We start from the raw sequence: 16,831 nt of genomic DNA, 5'->3' as shown, positions 1-16,831 counted from the left end.
ACCGAATACCCGCCACCACGGGACCGTGGAATACCTCCATTCAAAAGTAATTACTACGTTAAGGCACTTGTCTTATTGGGAGAGAGACGCCGACTTCCTGTTTCGTAGAATGTGGTCGGCCGCTGACGGATCAACAACCGCATCCTCTTACACTTCCTCGTCCGACTGAAACCTAACTTTCACGCACGTCTTTGTTAAGATCGCCAAAGAAGTGAAAATCACACGGTGAAAGATCCGGGCTATATGGAGGATGCTGCAGTGTTCCCCAATCACATCGCTGAAGCGTAGCGCAGCCTTAGTCGTAATGGCAGCGTGTAGGCGGGCGTTATCGTACAACAGGATGATTGCGTCCGGCAGCATTCCTGGGCGTTTTGACAGTTATAGAGCAGTTTCCGCAAAGTGCGTTGATTCTGATTCCACGTTCGCGGAACTCGACGAGCAGAGGGTTTCCGAAGGTGGACGAGGTCATCATGACCTTACCGGAACTTGTGCGAGCACGGACGGGGGAGATGTGGGCTGAATGGGACCGAGACTCGAAACCGGGAACATTGCCTTTCGCGGGTGCGTGCTCTACAGACTGAGCTACCCAAGCACGACTCGCGACCCCTCCTCAGCTTCAATTTTGCCCGTACCTCGTCTCCTACCCCCCAAACTTCACAGAAGCTCTTCTGCGAACCAAGGTCCCGAGGTCGAGTCTCGGTCTGGCATAAAGTTTTAATCAGCCAGGAAGTTTCGATAAGTGGGCTGTTTCCATTGTTGGTTCTGCTGTTTACCCTCGGGCTCAAAATGGCGGTGACCAGAAGAGACACATGCGTGGACGTCGGTTTCGGTCGGACTAGGAAGTGTAAGAGTGAGTGCCGTTGTGGATCCGTGACGTCCGACTGCGTTTAACGAAACTGGAAGGAAACCATCGTCGTCTCGTCTCCCAATGGGATAGATGTCTTAGCGCGTTTGGTGATTACTTTTGCATGGAACCATTCCATGGTTCGTTCACTTGTGGCGGATGGCCGGCCGCTGTGGCCGAGCGGTTCTAGGCGTTTCAGTCCGGAACCGCGCCGCTGCTGTGGTCGCAGGTTCGAATCCTGTCTCGGGCATGGATGTGTGTCATGTCCCTAGGTTGGTTAGGCTTAACTAGTTCTAAGTTCTAGGAGACTTATGACCTCAGATGTTAAGTCCCATAGTGCTTAGAGGCATTTGAACCATTTCTGTGGCGGATGTTCGGTTTTCATACTGCCCGTCACACATTGTCAGCAACTGCCGTCGTGGCAGGTTGCACCAAGTCAACGTGCAGAATTATTCATTCCGGCCCTTCCTGCTCTCTGTAGCTTATATGATGGCGTAGGCTCCTGTGTTTTGCTGTCTCGTTCGTCTACGGCTTCAAGCAGGGCATGTTCCGTCGGAGATCACTAATATGTATCCCATCAGTAACTACTTGTTACGAGATTGAATTTTTCACTTTTCAGCGGAGGATGAAGCTTCCTGGAATATGAAAACTTCGTATCGGACCGCGACTCGAACCGGTACTCGCCTGTACCGTCTGAGCAGTCCAGGTGTGACTCCAGTAGCTCTCTTCTACCTTCCAAACTTTTCAGACGCTTTTCCGCATATCTTGAGACTCCCGCAAAAACGGATAAGACCACTGCCTGCGAAAGACACGCTTCCGCACTTGAGTCCCGGTCCTACACACGGTTTGCTATCTGCTGCAGGCCTTCCCTTACATGGTCAGTGTGAGGGTGAGGCGCAGTGCTTAAGACGGTGTGCCCATGTTCGGAAAGTCTTAACTCGACGGCCCAGACTTGTGTTTTCCGTGGTTCTGTTGAGTAGTTTCCTACAGAACATGGCGATTCTTTCCACCATACATGTTTCGTAATTAATCATCTCAGTGCCGACGAAACTGTTTTACAGTTGGGGCGGTGACAGCTTATAGTGTCCAGTTCATGTGCCATAATTGCATGCGCACTGCGTGGTCTATAGTAATAATGAGACAGTAAGATTTTAGTTTTTAATGTTGAAGAGGTGGGCAGGTCTCTGCAGTATCTAGAGTGGCTAGACAGACGAAGGAAGTAAGATGGATTTTTTTTTAAAAAAAAGGTCCGATCAGTTGCGAAATTAAAACTACGGCGGAATCCGATGAAGCTTTCCGCAGACGAGTTGCGAAGCAGTGTCTCTAGTATGCTCGTCGATCGCATCACGTCGCACTTTTCATTTGTGAGCGCTCAGTGAGCACGTAAGGTTGCCCAGGACAATAGAGTCTCCCCCCAAGTATGAAGTGCCTGCTGTCATTCAATTTCTTCATGCTGAGGGGTTCCGGCTGATTTCATGCAGCCCACGTAACGTAACTTTCATGCGTGACAGCAAAGTTGGAAGAATTCGAATGTCACCTGATCTTGTTCAGAGAGTGGATCTAGCACTGCTGCCCCTCGTGACAGCCCTCGGCTACACACTGCAGCGTCAGCAGAGATCTCCGTTTTCGATGGAAAGTGTTCGATTGCCTACCATACAGCCCGGGCTTGGCTCCATTTGGTTTTCAACTCATTACTGTTATAAGGACAGCATTTTTCCACAGCCAACGACCGGCAGGCCAGCGTAGAGAATTGGCGGAAAGCACGGGCGGCTTCCTCCTACGACGAGGATAGGCCCTTTTGGAAAGCTAGCACCACGCTGCGACAGATGCTTTAAATCGGAGCGGCGACTATGTAGAAAAGTAGCTGGAAGATTTAGCTAAATGCCGCAAATAATTTTTTTTGATTTTTATTGTAGTTCCCACTTCGCGACCGATCAGACCTTGAAAAAAGCCCTCGTGCTTAGTTGCATTGATAGGGATATGGAAAGATCGAGGTGATGACGGAATAGAGGGTTGGTAGATGACATTAAACTACATGTGGTTGAAGATCGTAACGCATCGAAAATTTGGAGGAGGCGCTCATACACGGCTACTATAGACTGCAGAGAAGAATGCGCGCAATAGGAATGAGGCAGCGACTCGGTTAGAACGCAGCAGTAAATACAATTCTGAAGACATTTTCACGAATGCAGTTACCGTCGGTATTAGAGCTGTTACTGAGTTACCTTGAAATTTTCACAGCGTGTTGAATACTCGACGGTGTTTCGAAACTGAAGCGGGTCATCGTTTACGAGCCGGGCGGTGTGGCCGAGCTGTTCTAGGCGCTTCAGTCTGGAATCACGCGACCGCTACGGTTGCAGGTTCGAATCCTACCTCGGGCATGGATGTGTGTGATGTCCTTAGGTTAATTAGGTTTAAATAGTTCTAAGTTCTAGGGGACTGATAACCTCAGACGTTAAGTCCCATAGTACTCACGAGGGAACCTCCCCATCGCACCCCCCTCAGATTTAGTTATAAGTTGGCACAGTGGATAGGCCTTGAAAAACTGAACACAGATCAATTGAGAAAACAGGAAGAAGTTGTGTCGAACTGTGAAAAAATAAGCAAAGTATACAAACTGAGTAGTTCATGGGAAGATATGCAACATTAAGGAACCTGGGAACGTAGGAGCACTGTGGTCTCGTGGTAACGTGAGCAGCTGCGGAACGAAACGTCCTTGGTTCAAATCTTCCATCGAGTGAAAAGTTTAATTTTTTATTTTCAGTTTATGTGACAAACTCTTATGTTTTCATCACTTTTTTGGGAGTGATTATCACTTCCACAAGAAAACCTAAATCGGGCAAGGTAGAAGAATCTTTTTGCCCATTCGCCAAGTGTACAAGTCAGGTGGGTCGACAACATATTCCTGTCATGTCACGCACATGCCGTCACCAGTGTCGTATAGAATATATCAGATCTGTTTTCCTGTGGAGGAATCGGTGGACATATGACCTTGCGATCAAATGTTTTCGGTTCCCATTGGAGAGGCACGTCCTTTCGTCTACTAATCGCACGGTTTTGCGATGCGGTCGCAAAACACAGACACTAAACTTATTACAGTGAACAGAGACGTCAATGAACGAACGGACAGATAATAACTATGCAAAAATAAAGAAAGTTAAATTTTCACTCCAGGGAAGACTTGAACCAAGGACCTCTCGTTCTGCAACTGCTCACGCTACCACGGGACCACGGCGCTCCTGAGCCCACATTGTCCATTATGTTGCCTATGTGGCTCATGGACTACTCAGTTTGTATATTTTGCTTATTTTTTTACAGTTCCACACAACTTCTTCCTGTTTTCTCAATTGATCTGTGTTCAGTTTATCAAGGCCTATCCACTGTGCCAACTTATAACTAAATCTGAGGGGGGTGCGATGGGGAGGTTCCCTTGTCAGAGCCATTTGAGCCATCGTTTAAGAACACGCAAGATAGTTCGTTTTACGCTTCTAGCGTCGAAGACTAGGGAGGTAAATATATAAAATGGTCTCACGTATAGAGTGCACAGATCTTTCAGAAACAGGCTAATATCGGTGAAATTGTCATTTTGCGTGTGTTTGGTACCAGTAGCTTCTGTTTATTAATAATGAAATAATGATACTTCATACTCATCTACCACTGAAACACGTGTTAAAAAATGGTCAATGAAAGGATTTCCTCGTCCTTTACTTGCTTACAATGCGAATGTGACGTCTGCAGGCACCATATATATATATATATATATATATATATATATATATATATATATATATTCCTTACATTGTCAGTCCGAGGCCGATCTGCAACGTAGGGCCTATGATAACTGAAGAACAAGCCAAGATCGCTAAAAAAGCATTTTATTGGACGACCGGATCAGATGACGTCAGTGTAGTTCTGTAGAAACCGGTCATCCAATAAAATGCCTTTTCAGCGATCTTGGCTTATCGAGTTTTCTTAAGTTATCGTACTCTTACAGCGGTATACGCGCAATGATTCGTCCTTCACTGTGAACCATTCCTTTCGTACGTACCTCGGAGCTTCTGTGACGTTGCGCGGAAACACAGTCGCTGTCGCTGCCAAAATCCACACTCTAGGCGATGTGCGGCGCGCTAGACGAGGACTACGCGACGCACTGCTCCGCGGAGTTTGTCGGAAACTTTTATTGGCGGATCCGGATTAAGTCTCTGCTCTGTTACGCTTGGCGGATCCGGATTAAGTTCAAATTAAAAATGGTTCAAATTGCTCTGAGCACTATGGGACTTAACATCTGTGGTCATCAGTCCCCTGGACCGGATTAAGTCTCTGCCCTGTTACGCTGTCAGCCGCTCTTAATAAGGGTCACCAGCCTCAACTCCTGACTCGCGAGATAGGTTTAACCTCCTCACAACTCCGAAAGGTTTAACCTCCTCACAACGCCGAAGTCTGTAATTGAAAGCCTTCACATTCACGAAGGTTCGAACATTTGGCCAGTGGACTGAGATGCCTACACCACTAACAGTTCCGTATACCACCTCCAGCTGGCTGTTAGAAATTATCGCCGATAACTACCGACAACAACACAGTAATACAGTGTAAAATCAACCGAGGTAAAATCAGACAAAAACACCACTCTAAGATTTGTACGGAAACGATATTTATTGGCATGAATTAATCCCACTCAAGTCCATCACTTTTATACACCACCACCTCTAGATAACTAATGGTCCCATGGTCTGCTCTGAGGCCTGTTTCTACCGAACAAGTACACGCTCGCTAGTTCGCCACTCACTCCAAGAAAAGAAAAAAAAATGCCTGTGATGAATTCCAGCCCGCTTTCGGGAAAACGTTTCCAAATGCTCTGTAGGGTTTTTTTTCCCGGGATGGTAACCTCGTTGATCTCGAATGATCACTATCTCCAGACTTCCGAAATGAGCATGACATTAAAACACAAACACTGCCCCAGACGACTCACGACTTGCCTCGTCAAGCCCATGAGGACTGCCGACCGAATCTCCGGTTTCACGAGCTCCAGGCTGCTCCACGAAATTATTTAACATACAGACCTTTCAGCCAATCAGAATCAGGAGCAGAATGTAGGCCTTCTCATTGGCTATTTCCTGCTCCGGATAGCAGCGCTTCTGTAACGTGCATCTCTTTAAGAAGGCTTACTGCAACGAATGTTGGAAACACCGACCGTCGTGGGAAAATTATTCAGCCTGTAAGCCAGCCTTGATGGCTTCGGCCACAGCCCGTTTAGGAAGCCAAACAAAAATTCCTTTCCCCTGTAGCTGGAAACTGGCGACTGGTTGTGATACAAGGTACCCAAAGCCATGCACTGTACAGTATTTGCGAAGTGTGAATGCAGATGTAGTTCAGCAAAGATGGATCAAGAGTTCTGTAGTCCAGAAATGGTGTAAAAATGGATGACTGATTTATTATCCCGTCGCCGGAAACGTAGGTTGGAGAAATTGCGTCTTGTACCCTTGTTGAGCAAACCATTTCCGCGCTCACCTAAAGAGGAGAATGGCTTTATAACTTCGAACACTGTGTGTAATTTCCGTAGCGTTCTGAAGTCCCCGCCTGCTTATCTTCAGTTAAGAGCCATAAGTTTTTCCCATAGAGAAAGTAGATGCTGAAAAGTGGTAGTTGCAGGTAAAGTTTGTCTTGTGAACTATATTTGTTCTTTCGCCGTACATTTCACATCAGACTGCTTCTCGTTATTAGCTCAGGATGGTAATATTCTCTGACAACCTTGATGGTTGGTCATCTTCTCTGACTACCTTGATGTTAGCAACGGCCATACCAAATCTGATCTTATGAAGTAGTTCCCCAGCTTCTTTCTTTCTTTGAGATTATAACTGCACAATTCTGTAATACATGTAGCCTTAGTAGATCTATTTGCCTCGCTTAAAATTTTCCGTTCTTTTACTTATGATGAATTCTGTATGTGGAAGGCACCTTGATTCGTGCTCTCTTCTGCTGTGAAGGCATGTGTACGTGGAAATCCATGACTGCAATATTAAAAAGGAAAACACTTCCTAATATTCTGCAAAATCTTTCAGAAAGTTAGAAAGTTTTTTTCCTTTTTAACATTATTATCGTGCTCTGTCAGGTACCGATGGAAAATTCAATTAACCCCGATTGTCTTTTCGCGGCTCTTTTCTTGTCAGTTTTGAATAAACTACAGTATGCGAAAGGAATATGGTCTTAAACGCTGGTTGTGACTCAGGTGTTTCACGAAGTCAGTGGGTTCGGTGTAGTCTGCGAACCGTAGTTACTAATTATGTTCCATGAAAGCATAGCTGTAGTGGTTGGATTCCATCAGGAGCTGTTGTGCTCCGCGACTGTTAAAGTGTTATAATCAGGCGTGAACACAATAATCAGTCGCTCATAAATCTGTACTGCAGATCTGGCAAGATCTGAGCTACAGTAGGCCTATAGCTATCATTACTGCAGTGACGATGGCTGTAGTGTAGCTGGACTCTAGCTACGTCTGCAATAAAACACAGATTTATATGCGACTGATTGCTGTGTCCATCCTTGATTATAAAGCTATCCAGGAGCTAGGGCATTGGCAGCTGGTCACCGTCATTGTTACTTTGGACTTTGCACATACTGAGTGTCTGTCGATTACGCAAATGTACTGCGCACCGGAATCCTCCTGTGTAGCAACAACGAAAAAGACGACTCTAGCACGGCGATTAAGTCATTACAAGTATAGGTAGCTACTAGTTTAAGTGTTTGATGATCTCATGATCACGTTTATGTCTTTCTGGCGGCAGTAATATTCGTACACGTTCTCTAGCGTGTAACCATCGCAGCCTCGTTTTAGAACTTGGTAATCGCACCGTCATCAGACCCTCTACGTATTACTGGCATCGTTAGACCTAATGTTCATGCATGCGTTTTCACGAGCACAGGAGACTGCTTCAGCTGACAGCTTACAGATGAATGTGTGGCTGCAGCAAACATGAGATCATTTACATGACGTACCTACTTACCTCCCATCTGCTGCCATCATTAAAGACATTGGTTGAACAACGACTGATGGCTCAAAATGGCTCTGAGCACTATGGGACTTAACATCTGTGGTCATCAGTCCGCTAGAACTTAGAACTACTTAAACCCAACTAACCTAAGGACATCACACACATCCATGCCCGAGGCAGGATTCGAACCTGCGACCGTAGCAGTCGCGCGGTTCGGACTGAGCGCCTAGAACCGCTAGACCACCGCGGCCGGCAACAACGACTGATGTCAATTGTTTGCTGCTCAGGCTGTTTCAAACCTAAATAATTCAAACACAGCCAAAACAGATCTGAGAGCGAGGACAGGATTCGGCGTACCTTCTTCTCGCTTTACCTTAACAATAACGCCGTTTCTCGTCCTCCATTTACGTCTTCTGTGCTTCATCTCCCTATGCCAGTCACCCTCATCTCCTATATTGCAGATGTTAAGAACATGTGTTCATTTTACAAAGAACGTTCTCTCCGGGCCACGTAACAAAGAAGTGGGTAAGGAATTGTTGGTCTCGAGTCCCTATCTGGGGTTTTGGTCCTCCTGGTGCAAGTCTTTTATGTTACGCCACTTCGGCCATTTATGCGTCGATGATGAGATGATGACGAGGACAACCCACACACAGTCCCGAGAGGAGAAAATTCTCGACCCGGCCGGGAATCAAACCCGGGTCCCGAGATCGAGAGTCAGCACGCTAACCACAAGACCATGAGCTGCCGACCACGTAGCGAAAGGGACTTCTTGTTGCATAAAGCCTTCATAGGAAAGACAAATATCATTCTGTATCTGCACTTCGGGTTTTGACATTTTTTTCTGTGAAACATAGAATAACCACGAGTTTTCAGCCTGTCAACGTAGTTGATTCTTCTGCACACATGATATGAGAGTTGACTCTAAAACGGACGTTATTACTGCATTAAAACCATGCATGCAGTTTCTTATCTAAACTGCCGTAATAGATAAAATCGACTCCGACATCATTAGCAAACGTGATATCTGTAAGTAGTTTCCCTTTTTGGGATTCACTACTCGTCCTACTTAGTCCTTCCAGGTATGTCGTGCGCTTCAGTAACAGATCTCCCCAGAGAAGCTAGTTGTTTGCGGAAATGTGGCTACCATATTAAGACTGTGATCCAGATCGTGGCTCGGAGCTTAGCCTCCCCGTCCCTTTGGTATCTTTGTACTCTGCAACTCCTGTGATCTCCTCTGCCACTGCGGTTCCAGGCGCTACAGTCTGGAGCCGAGCGACCGCTACGGTCGCAGGTTCGAATGCTGCCTCGGGCATGGATGTGTGTGATGTCCTTAGGTTAGTTAGGTTTAATTAGTTCTAAGTTCTAGGCGACTGATGACCTCAGAAGTTAAGTCGCATAGTGCTCAGAGCCATTTGAACCTCTGCGACTGCAGTCTTGATGTCTGCTGCCTGATACGCCATCCACGGAATCTGCCACAGAGCGACCCTGTCGGAGAGAGTTTAGCGACTCAATGATGTCTTTGTATTAAATACAAGCACTCATTCAGAGGGGAAACAACCAGCCATTACTAGTCTAAGGAATCATTCTGGCATTCACCTCAAGTGATTTATAGGAAAACTGCGGAAAATGCAAGTCAGAAAGGTAGCATGGGTACTTGAGCTACACCATCTGAACAGTGGTGCCCAAGGAAACCACTGATTCGCACCGCCCCCCTCCCCCCCCATCTCATCTCATCTCATGCCTTCACTCCACCCGCACGTTCACTGCCAACATTTCCCCATTTTTTTTTTTGTTTAACCTTTATATCGCCGCTTAGCCTGTTCATTCGTTTATTAAGATTATTATTTCACAATAAAGTAAAAATAGACACTGCAATAATTCGTTCTTCTTTCAGAAGATTTGAAGTCCAATTTCCACACTATAACTGGAAACACTTATACAGGGTGATTTCTTCTAATGCAAGCAAACTGCAGGAAATGAGGAAAACTATATGGGCATGTGGCTGGTTCTTTTTCCTTTGAGTGAATGCTTTGTATCTAACAACGAAGACTTCAGCGAGTCGCTAAACTCCGACGGGTTTACTCTCTGACTTGCTTCCGCTGATGGCGTGTAAGTCAGCAGACACCAAGACTATAGTGGCAGAGAAGATGGAGAGTAAAGTCTTTGAAAATGTTGTTCCAATAATTGGAAGAACACATGAGAAAACACCAGGCAAGTGGGTACGTTGTGTGTGCACTAGTGTTATAGTGCCACTCAAGAGGGTAGTGAGCTGGAATACTATCACGTAGTAGCCACATTACCCTTCGCAACGCCAGAGACACGTCCTCCGGCAAGGAAAACTGAGTCACCCGCAGACATACCTTGCCTGTGATGCGTTATGGATGATTGGTCCCACGAGGCGGTCACTAATAATCGCTGCCCACTCACTGAGGCTGAACGGGCGCTGATGGTTCGCTGCCATAAAACCAATGAAGAAGAGTCTACGAGGCCTGCAGACGGATGCTGTGAAGGCTGACGATACCGACCCTCTTAAAGGTACAATCTGCGAATAGTACGGATGCCCGAAATCACAACACATGGTTGCCTGAAACTTCCTGGCAGATTAAAACTGTGTGCCGGACCGAGACTCGAACTCGGGACCTATGCCTTTGGCGGGCAAGGTTCGCAGGAGAGCTTCTGTGAAGTTTGGAAGGTAGGAGACGAGGTACTGGCGGAATTAAAGCTGTGAGTACCGGGCGTGAGTCGTGCTTGGGTAGCTCAGTTGGCAGAGCACTTGCCCGCGAAAGGCAAAGGTCCCGAGTTCGAGTCTCGGTCCGGCACACAGTTGTAATCTGCCAGGAAGTTTCATATCAGCGCGCACTCCGCTGTAGAGTGAATATTTCATTCTAAATGGTTGCCTGTGCGACGAACCAGCGGCAAAGCCATCGCCGTGGAGGCAAGATCTTAGGCCTTCACGAGTTGTACGCGATTCGGATGGTGGCAGCTGTCGTGAAGAATGTTCTACACGGTCGTCTGCCTTACCCCACGCTGGTGAGCCATCTGCCTGGTGCTGATATTGGAGTCACTCTCAAAGATCTTATCTCCCGACATAGGATTATACTCTATTGCTCAAATAAAGTTGTCACTGTTTCCTGTAAGAGAGCCATATCTATCGTTTGTTCCCACTTCTGGACTTATGCCCTTTGGCCCGGAGAAGGGCGAACTGCTTTTTGTACGATATAATTCAAAATATGGAAAACAAACTGTCCAAAGTAACATTGTTTGCACGATTCCCTTTTTCATCACTTCTTGCCGGTCAGTGCACAGCCCTAACAAACAAAACGACAGACGCAGTATACAGGAAGTCCCTTAAAAGAGACCGACAAACTTTATGGACATGTTCCTTACACAAAAAAGTAAAAATGAGCGTAGTAAACATGGGCTCTAAAATGCATATCTTATGCATGAACAGATATATCTTATGTATGAACACTTGTTTATCTTCGATACTATGAAACATATCGTCTACTGCAAGGTCTTTGCTTTCGTTGTTTTGGGAAGAGGAAGTATTGACCAAAACAAGAAAAAAATTCTGGTAAACATGGGGACTAAAATGCAGACTTTAAAAGCTAAGAACACTTGTGCACCTTCACAAGTGTGAAACATCTCTTCTACTGAAGCAATGCTCATAGCTCTGGGTATGCAGTTTCGAGCCCATGCTTGATCGACATTTTTTCATGTTTTTGTCGTAACTTTCTTGCACGCTGTGTGGTAGTGGATACAGGAGGGAGGAACAGATGCTGTTCATGAACAGAGAATTCAGATAATTTATTCTACGTCTAACATAAAACAGTAAAAATAATACATAACTTCGTTGCTATAGTTGCAGTGTCAGTTACTGACAATAGCTTTGAATGCTGAAACATATACAGATACCGCAGATTTACGAGTCAATCTTCAACACAATAACTTTCAGTTGATCACGAGTCCTGGGCACTATGGAAATCTGTAAATGTTATTCAACTGGCAAGCACACAAAATTGGGTCAGTACATGAATGTTGGAACTTGGGTACAGCCGCCGCAGGAACTCCTCAGAGGAGTAATCGTTCTTGGCGGCGCCCTTTTGTTGCGGTGGCGTAACTGGCGGCACCCATATTTGGAAGTGCAGCCGACCGAATGGCGGCCGACACCGCAATTTTGGTCCATACTACCTCCTCCCAAAATATGAAAACCAAAGATCTTGCAGTAGAGGAGACGTTTCATAGTATCAAAGATGAACAAGTTCTCGTATATCTTAAGGTATGAGCTTTAGAATCCTTCGTTACTATTTTTTTTTCTTGTTTTGGTGTACGTAACATTTTCGTAAAGTTTGTTGGTGTTCTTTTGGGGCACCCTATATAATCTTTACGCTTTCGCCAGGTCGGCCGACATGGCATAACAAGAATGGCGCCGTCTAGTAGTAATAAATATACCCTTCCCACCCAGTGCGAAGTCTTATGAAACTGTAGCACAACACAGTCCAACATTAATATCCTCATGGTTTCCTTCCGTTTATCTCCTCCCCATCTCCATTCCCATTTTAGTGCCCTTCAGCTTTTTCCCATCTTCTTCTTCTTCTTCCTATCTCGACTTACCCCTTCCTCTTCCTCATGCATTTTGCCTGTGACAAAACAGCGCCGTCAGGGAAATTACACGCAGGGGCCGCGTCGTGGCTGCCATTCCCTCGATAAGCCGCTATTCCTGGAGTACTGCAGCAGTGTCTTCATCACGGTTCCACTCGCTCATTGACTCAGGCTTGTTATCAGGCGACGTTCGATTTGTTGTCTCTTGAAACTTCGCCACTACTTGCGAAGAAGTCGCCGGTAGAGTCCACTGGCTACAGTCTCAGTGATATCTATATCTGAAGGCGGAACCAGTCCGCTCGGCGGTTGACTATTGGCATTTTGTTCAGAAACAATAAGCTACCTTTATATTACTGCAGCCTGATGCACTGCCCGTAGGATATATCCTGCTTGGGTATAAGAATGAGTTTTTGTTCGGTGAATTGATATTAAATGCTATTGTCGATTGCGGGTTTAATTTAATTGGATGTCTTCGACGAAGAGCGTATCCCAATTTTTAGCAGGCCTGGTGAGAGTCGCCAGACGACTGGAACAATACGGAAACCCCGGCTGGTTGAAGAGTGGGGCGCATCGGCCGTTCCCCAGCGAGGATGCCGGTCAGCTTCCCCTATCGTCATTGTCTGGCGACGCCCATTGTCCCTCTCAACAAAACACTGCCGACCGCTCAAAAAAAAAAAAAAAAAAAAAAAAGATATAAAGCTCTCAGTCCGAATGAAATGGCTACCTTTTTACTCATTATTTCAATTACATCTCGAACGCATTATTAATTTCGTAGCGTTAACTAAAAAGCGGAAACTTACCGGGTTAAATTAGAATAGAAACAGGTGAGAAGAGTCGAGCAGTGACATTTCAGCGAGTCATGATTTTGGTCTTTCTTCTTACTACTAACTTTTTGATCAGCGACAGAGGACAAGTGATTCTACTTGCGCACGGTCTGCGTAGGACCATCTTTTGAGTGTTTCAGCCGGCCGCTGGTGGCCTAGCGGTTCTTGCGCTACAGTCTGGAACCGCGCGACCGCTACGGTCGCAGGTTCGAATCCTGCCTCGGGCATGGATGTGTGTGTTGTCCTTAGGTTAGTTAGGTTTAAGTAGTTCTAAGTTCTAGGGGACTTATGACCTCAGTAGTTGAGTCCCATAGTGCTCAGAGCCATGTGAACCATTTTTTTGAGTGTTTCCGGTTCGGCGCCCTTACCAGACCAGTGGAGGTTTACCAGACGTAATATTGGAAAGATATCATGATGGGGCAGACGCTTACATCGGGTAGGCGAGAGGTCCCATTGTATTATTTGAAGTAACGATGGAAATTTACGATGGGGACTACCTATCTGCACGTAAGCAGGAACGTCTTGTTTGCAGTAATCGCGCAAGTACAATTAGCCAGTGTGTTGCGGGATGCCAACCGCACGACTGTTAAGGGGCGCACCTAGAGTCTGCTGATGAGAACATTTACACCCTCACCTCTCCTCTTTCCGGCCAAATATTGGAGGTTCAAATGGCTCTGAGCGCTATGGGATTTAACTTCTGTGGTCATCAGTCCCCTAGAACTTAGAACTACCTAAACCTAACTAACCTAAGGACATCACACACATCCATGCCCGAGGCAGGATTGGAACCTGCGACCGTAGCGGTCACGCGGTTCCAGACTGAAGCGCCTAGAATCGCACGGCCACACCGGCCGGCGATACTGGAGGGAAAAATGTCTTCCACCACCAGTATTCGAACAGACTATCACGAACTCGAGTGCCTCTGGAGAAGGGTGAGCTAGCGACCTCGACTACTGATTGATGTCAGAGGTTAATTCACTTTCCTGATACTACTAAAGAGCTTAGGACGCTGTAATTATTTGGCTTGAAGCTCTAATTTATGGAAATTCACGTCTGCTTATTATGGAAACTACGTTCTTCTTAACATCCAAATACGTTTCGGCAGTGGGCCCTTCTGCGCAATTCTGAAAAATGCAAACATGTTTTAAGTAATGATTCTTGTAAAAAAATGATTCTTGTAAAAAAATTGGAACTAAAAGATTTTTAAGGGGTTCACCCATATCGAGATTGAGGTATTCCATGGCTTTCCTAAATACTTTGACCAAATGCTGGAATGATTTCTTCAACGAAGCCACGGCGGACATCTCTCTCCATCCTTGTCGAGTAGAGTTTTTGTGTATGTTGACCAGATTGAACTATTTCGTGGTTTCCTAAACACGACGGCGTGCTGAAAGGTAATGCTCCCGCATTTTTTATGTGAAAACTCTCTAAGCTCTTGAAATAAAACAAACGTTATTAACATTCTCCATTTCTGTTCTTCTTATCCACGTACTTGCAGCCCTCTACCGCTGGATGGCTCAGAATTGTAGCATGTAACAGGACAACGTGTAACGTAACTTTGGCGCTGCGTGAGAAGCAGCGTGCAGTAATCGAGTTTCGAATTCGAAGAGTTCGTCCACACTTTGAGGACCCCCTGCTACAGCATAAAAATGCCAGACCACACACGAGCGCTGCGACATGTGCAACAGTCCGACACCTTAGGGTCATTGTCATCCATCATCTTCCATTCAGTCCCAACTTGACGCCATCCGATTTTCATCTGTTTCCAAAACTTGAAGACCATCTTCGAAGACTTCATTTTGATAATGATGAAGCGATGTAGGCACAGGTGAGGTTGTGGCTCTTCCAACAAGAACACTGTACATTGACGATGTCAGCAACTGATCTCTCGTTGCGAGAAATGCGTTCGTCACCAAGGTGTCTACGTTGAGAAATAAATTTGTAGAAATGAAGAATAAAGATGTAGAGAGTTAATAACGTTTGTTTTGGTTGAGAAGCTTTTAACGGTTTTCACATAAAACATTCGGTGACATTACTTTTCAGCACGCTATCGCACTTCGAGCGGCTGCTCGGATAGTTCCTTTCACAAAAGCCACTACGGTTGATTCTCTAGAGCCTTGTCCGGTGGAGCTAGCGCCCCATCGCTCTTGACCTTTATACCGATGGGACGCGAAGCTCTGACGTCCTTCTTCGTGAATCTTGTCGCTATTGGAGCCCCGCGCGTTATCCTCCTCCTTAAAACTTGGTGCATTAGCTGTCCGCATCAGCAGTCAGCATCTCTCAGACGGAGAACGGACGAGCACTTTTGCCATTACAGGTCGTTTCCAGCGCTAAGGGCGTTCACTGAACTCGTGGCGGGGCTCTCGCCTCATTCGAGCTGGCAGACGGTAGTGCGTCGGCCGCGGCTGCGGCTGCGGGCGTTTGCGACGCTGTCGCCGTGGCGCTTTGCGAGACACTCACCCATGGCGGAGAGCGCGCTGGCCTGGTCCGGAGGCGCGGGGGCGGGCGCGGCGGCCTGCTGCGGGGGCGGCGCGGGGGCGGCGATGGCCTTGAGCTCGTGCTGCTGCCGCTGGCGCGCCACGGCGATGCCCACTGGAATGCTGGCCGCCGCGGACGCTGCTGAAACACGACGCGACGCTCACAGCTCGGCACTCTGCGCTCCCCCGCTGCTCTCTCGCACTCCCACGCTTTCCGCATTCACGCCAGAAAGCGAATTATGAATCCTTCGCTTGAACTGCTGTGCAGACGCCACGATAAGATGACTGTGCAGTGGTTCAACATCTTCTGTACCGAGTCATACAAGTGCTGCATACGGTAACTGTCAATGAATAACTCAGGTCTTCATGGTGCCTACGTAATCAACAAAGATCACTATTCGCTTTATGATAACTTGTCATCCAGTCGAACACCTCAAAGCTGGCAACACAGCCTTAATAATATCTTTTCTTCATACAATTTGAGAAAAGTTAAACCTCATTTCTTAAGATAATTGCACACATTTTGCACATTCTTACTTTATTAACGTTATCTGGTCTACAATTAAAAGCAAATAAGCAAACAAGGCACAAAATGGGACGTGCACGTTTGTTATTGGATGCCTCAGGCCTTCACCCTTGCCAAGCTATATCATCTGGCAGGTTCTGCTCCTCAGATACCCACCGATAAGTTACTGCCAGGGTGGAAAGAACAAACAGTCATCAAGCCTAGCCATCCGTTGCATGTTATATGCCAGTCGTCCAGAAACTGGGGTCTCATGAAAACCAGCATCGTGTTGCAAATGACTCGATTCGAAGTAAGAACGGAAATGTAGAAAGTACAAGTAGTAAACGATGCTTATTGATGGCAACTGTCTGAAATCTCTCACCTGGTTACAAAGAGTCTTTCAGTCGTGTACGCTGTGGAGTCAGAAAATCCAGATGTAATATCCAAAAATGGGATTTTCCAGTCGTCTGTACCAACTGCGATTGTGGAGAACTGCAAACCATGGACCACTTGCTCTGCTGACGGCTCTGCCACATGTCGAACACTGAGGAAAGCGTGGTCCGTTTTTGGTCATCAATGGTGTTCATGCACAT

General features: G+C 46.4%; 1 protein-coding gene across 1 annotated transcript in view; it reads right to left on the bottom strand.

Annotated features, from left to right (window-relative positions):
- The window catches only part of LOC126235760 (serine-rich adhesin for platelets), a 196,917-nt gene extending 181,184 nt beyond the window's left edge, over nucleotides 1–15,733 (bottom strand). The window contains exon 1 of the mRNA XM_049944556.1: nucleotides 15,717–15,733. Within this exon, the coding sequence (XP_049800513.1) occupies nucleotides 15,717–15,720 (4 nt within the window). The 5' untranslated portion in view covers nucleotides 15,721–15,733. The remainder of the gene's footprint in view (nucleotides 1–15,716) is intronic.
- Nucleotides 15,734–16,831: the final 1,098 nt, after the last annotated feature.

The sequence above is a fragment of the Schistocerca nitens genome, chromosome 2 (genome assembly GCF_023898315.1).
Source record: "Schistocerca nitens isolate TAMUIC-IGC-003100 chromosome 2, iqSchNite1.1, whole genome shotgun sequence".
NCBI lineage: Eukaryota > Metazoa > Arthropoda > Insecta > Orthoptera > Acrididae > Schistocerca > Schistocerca nitens.
The sequence above is the reverse complement of the archived record's forward strand: the minus strand, read 5'-3'. Positions and strand labels throughout refer to the sequence as shown.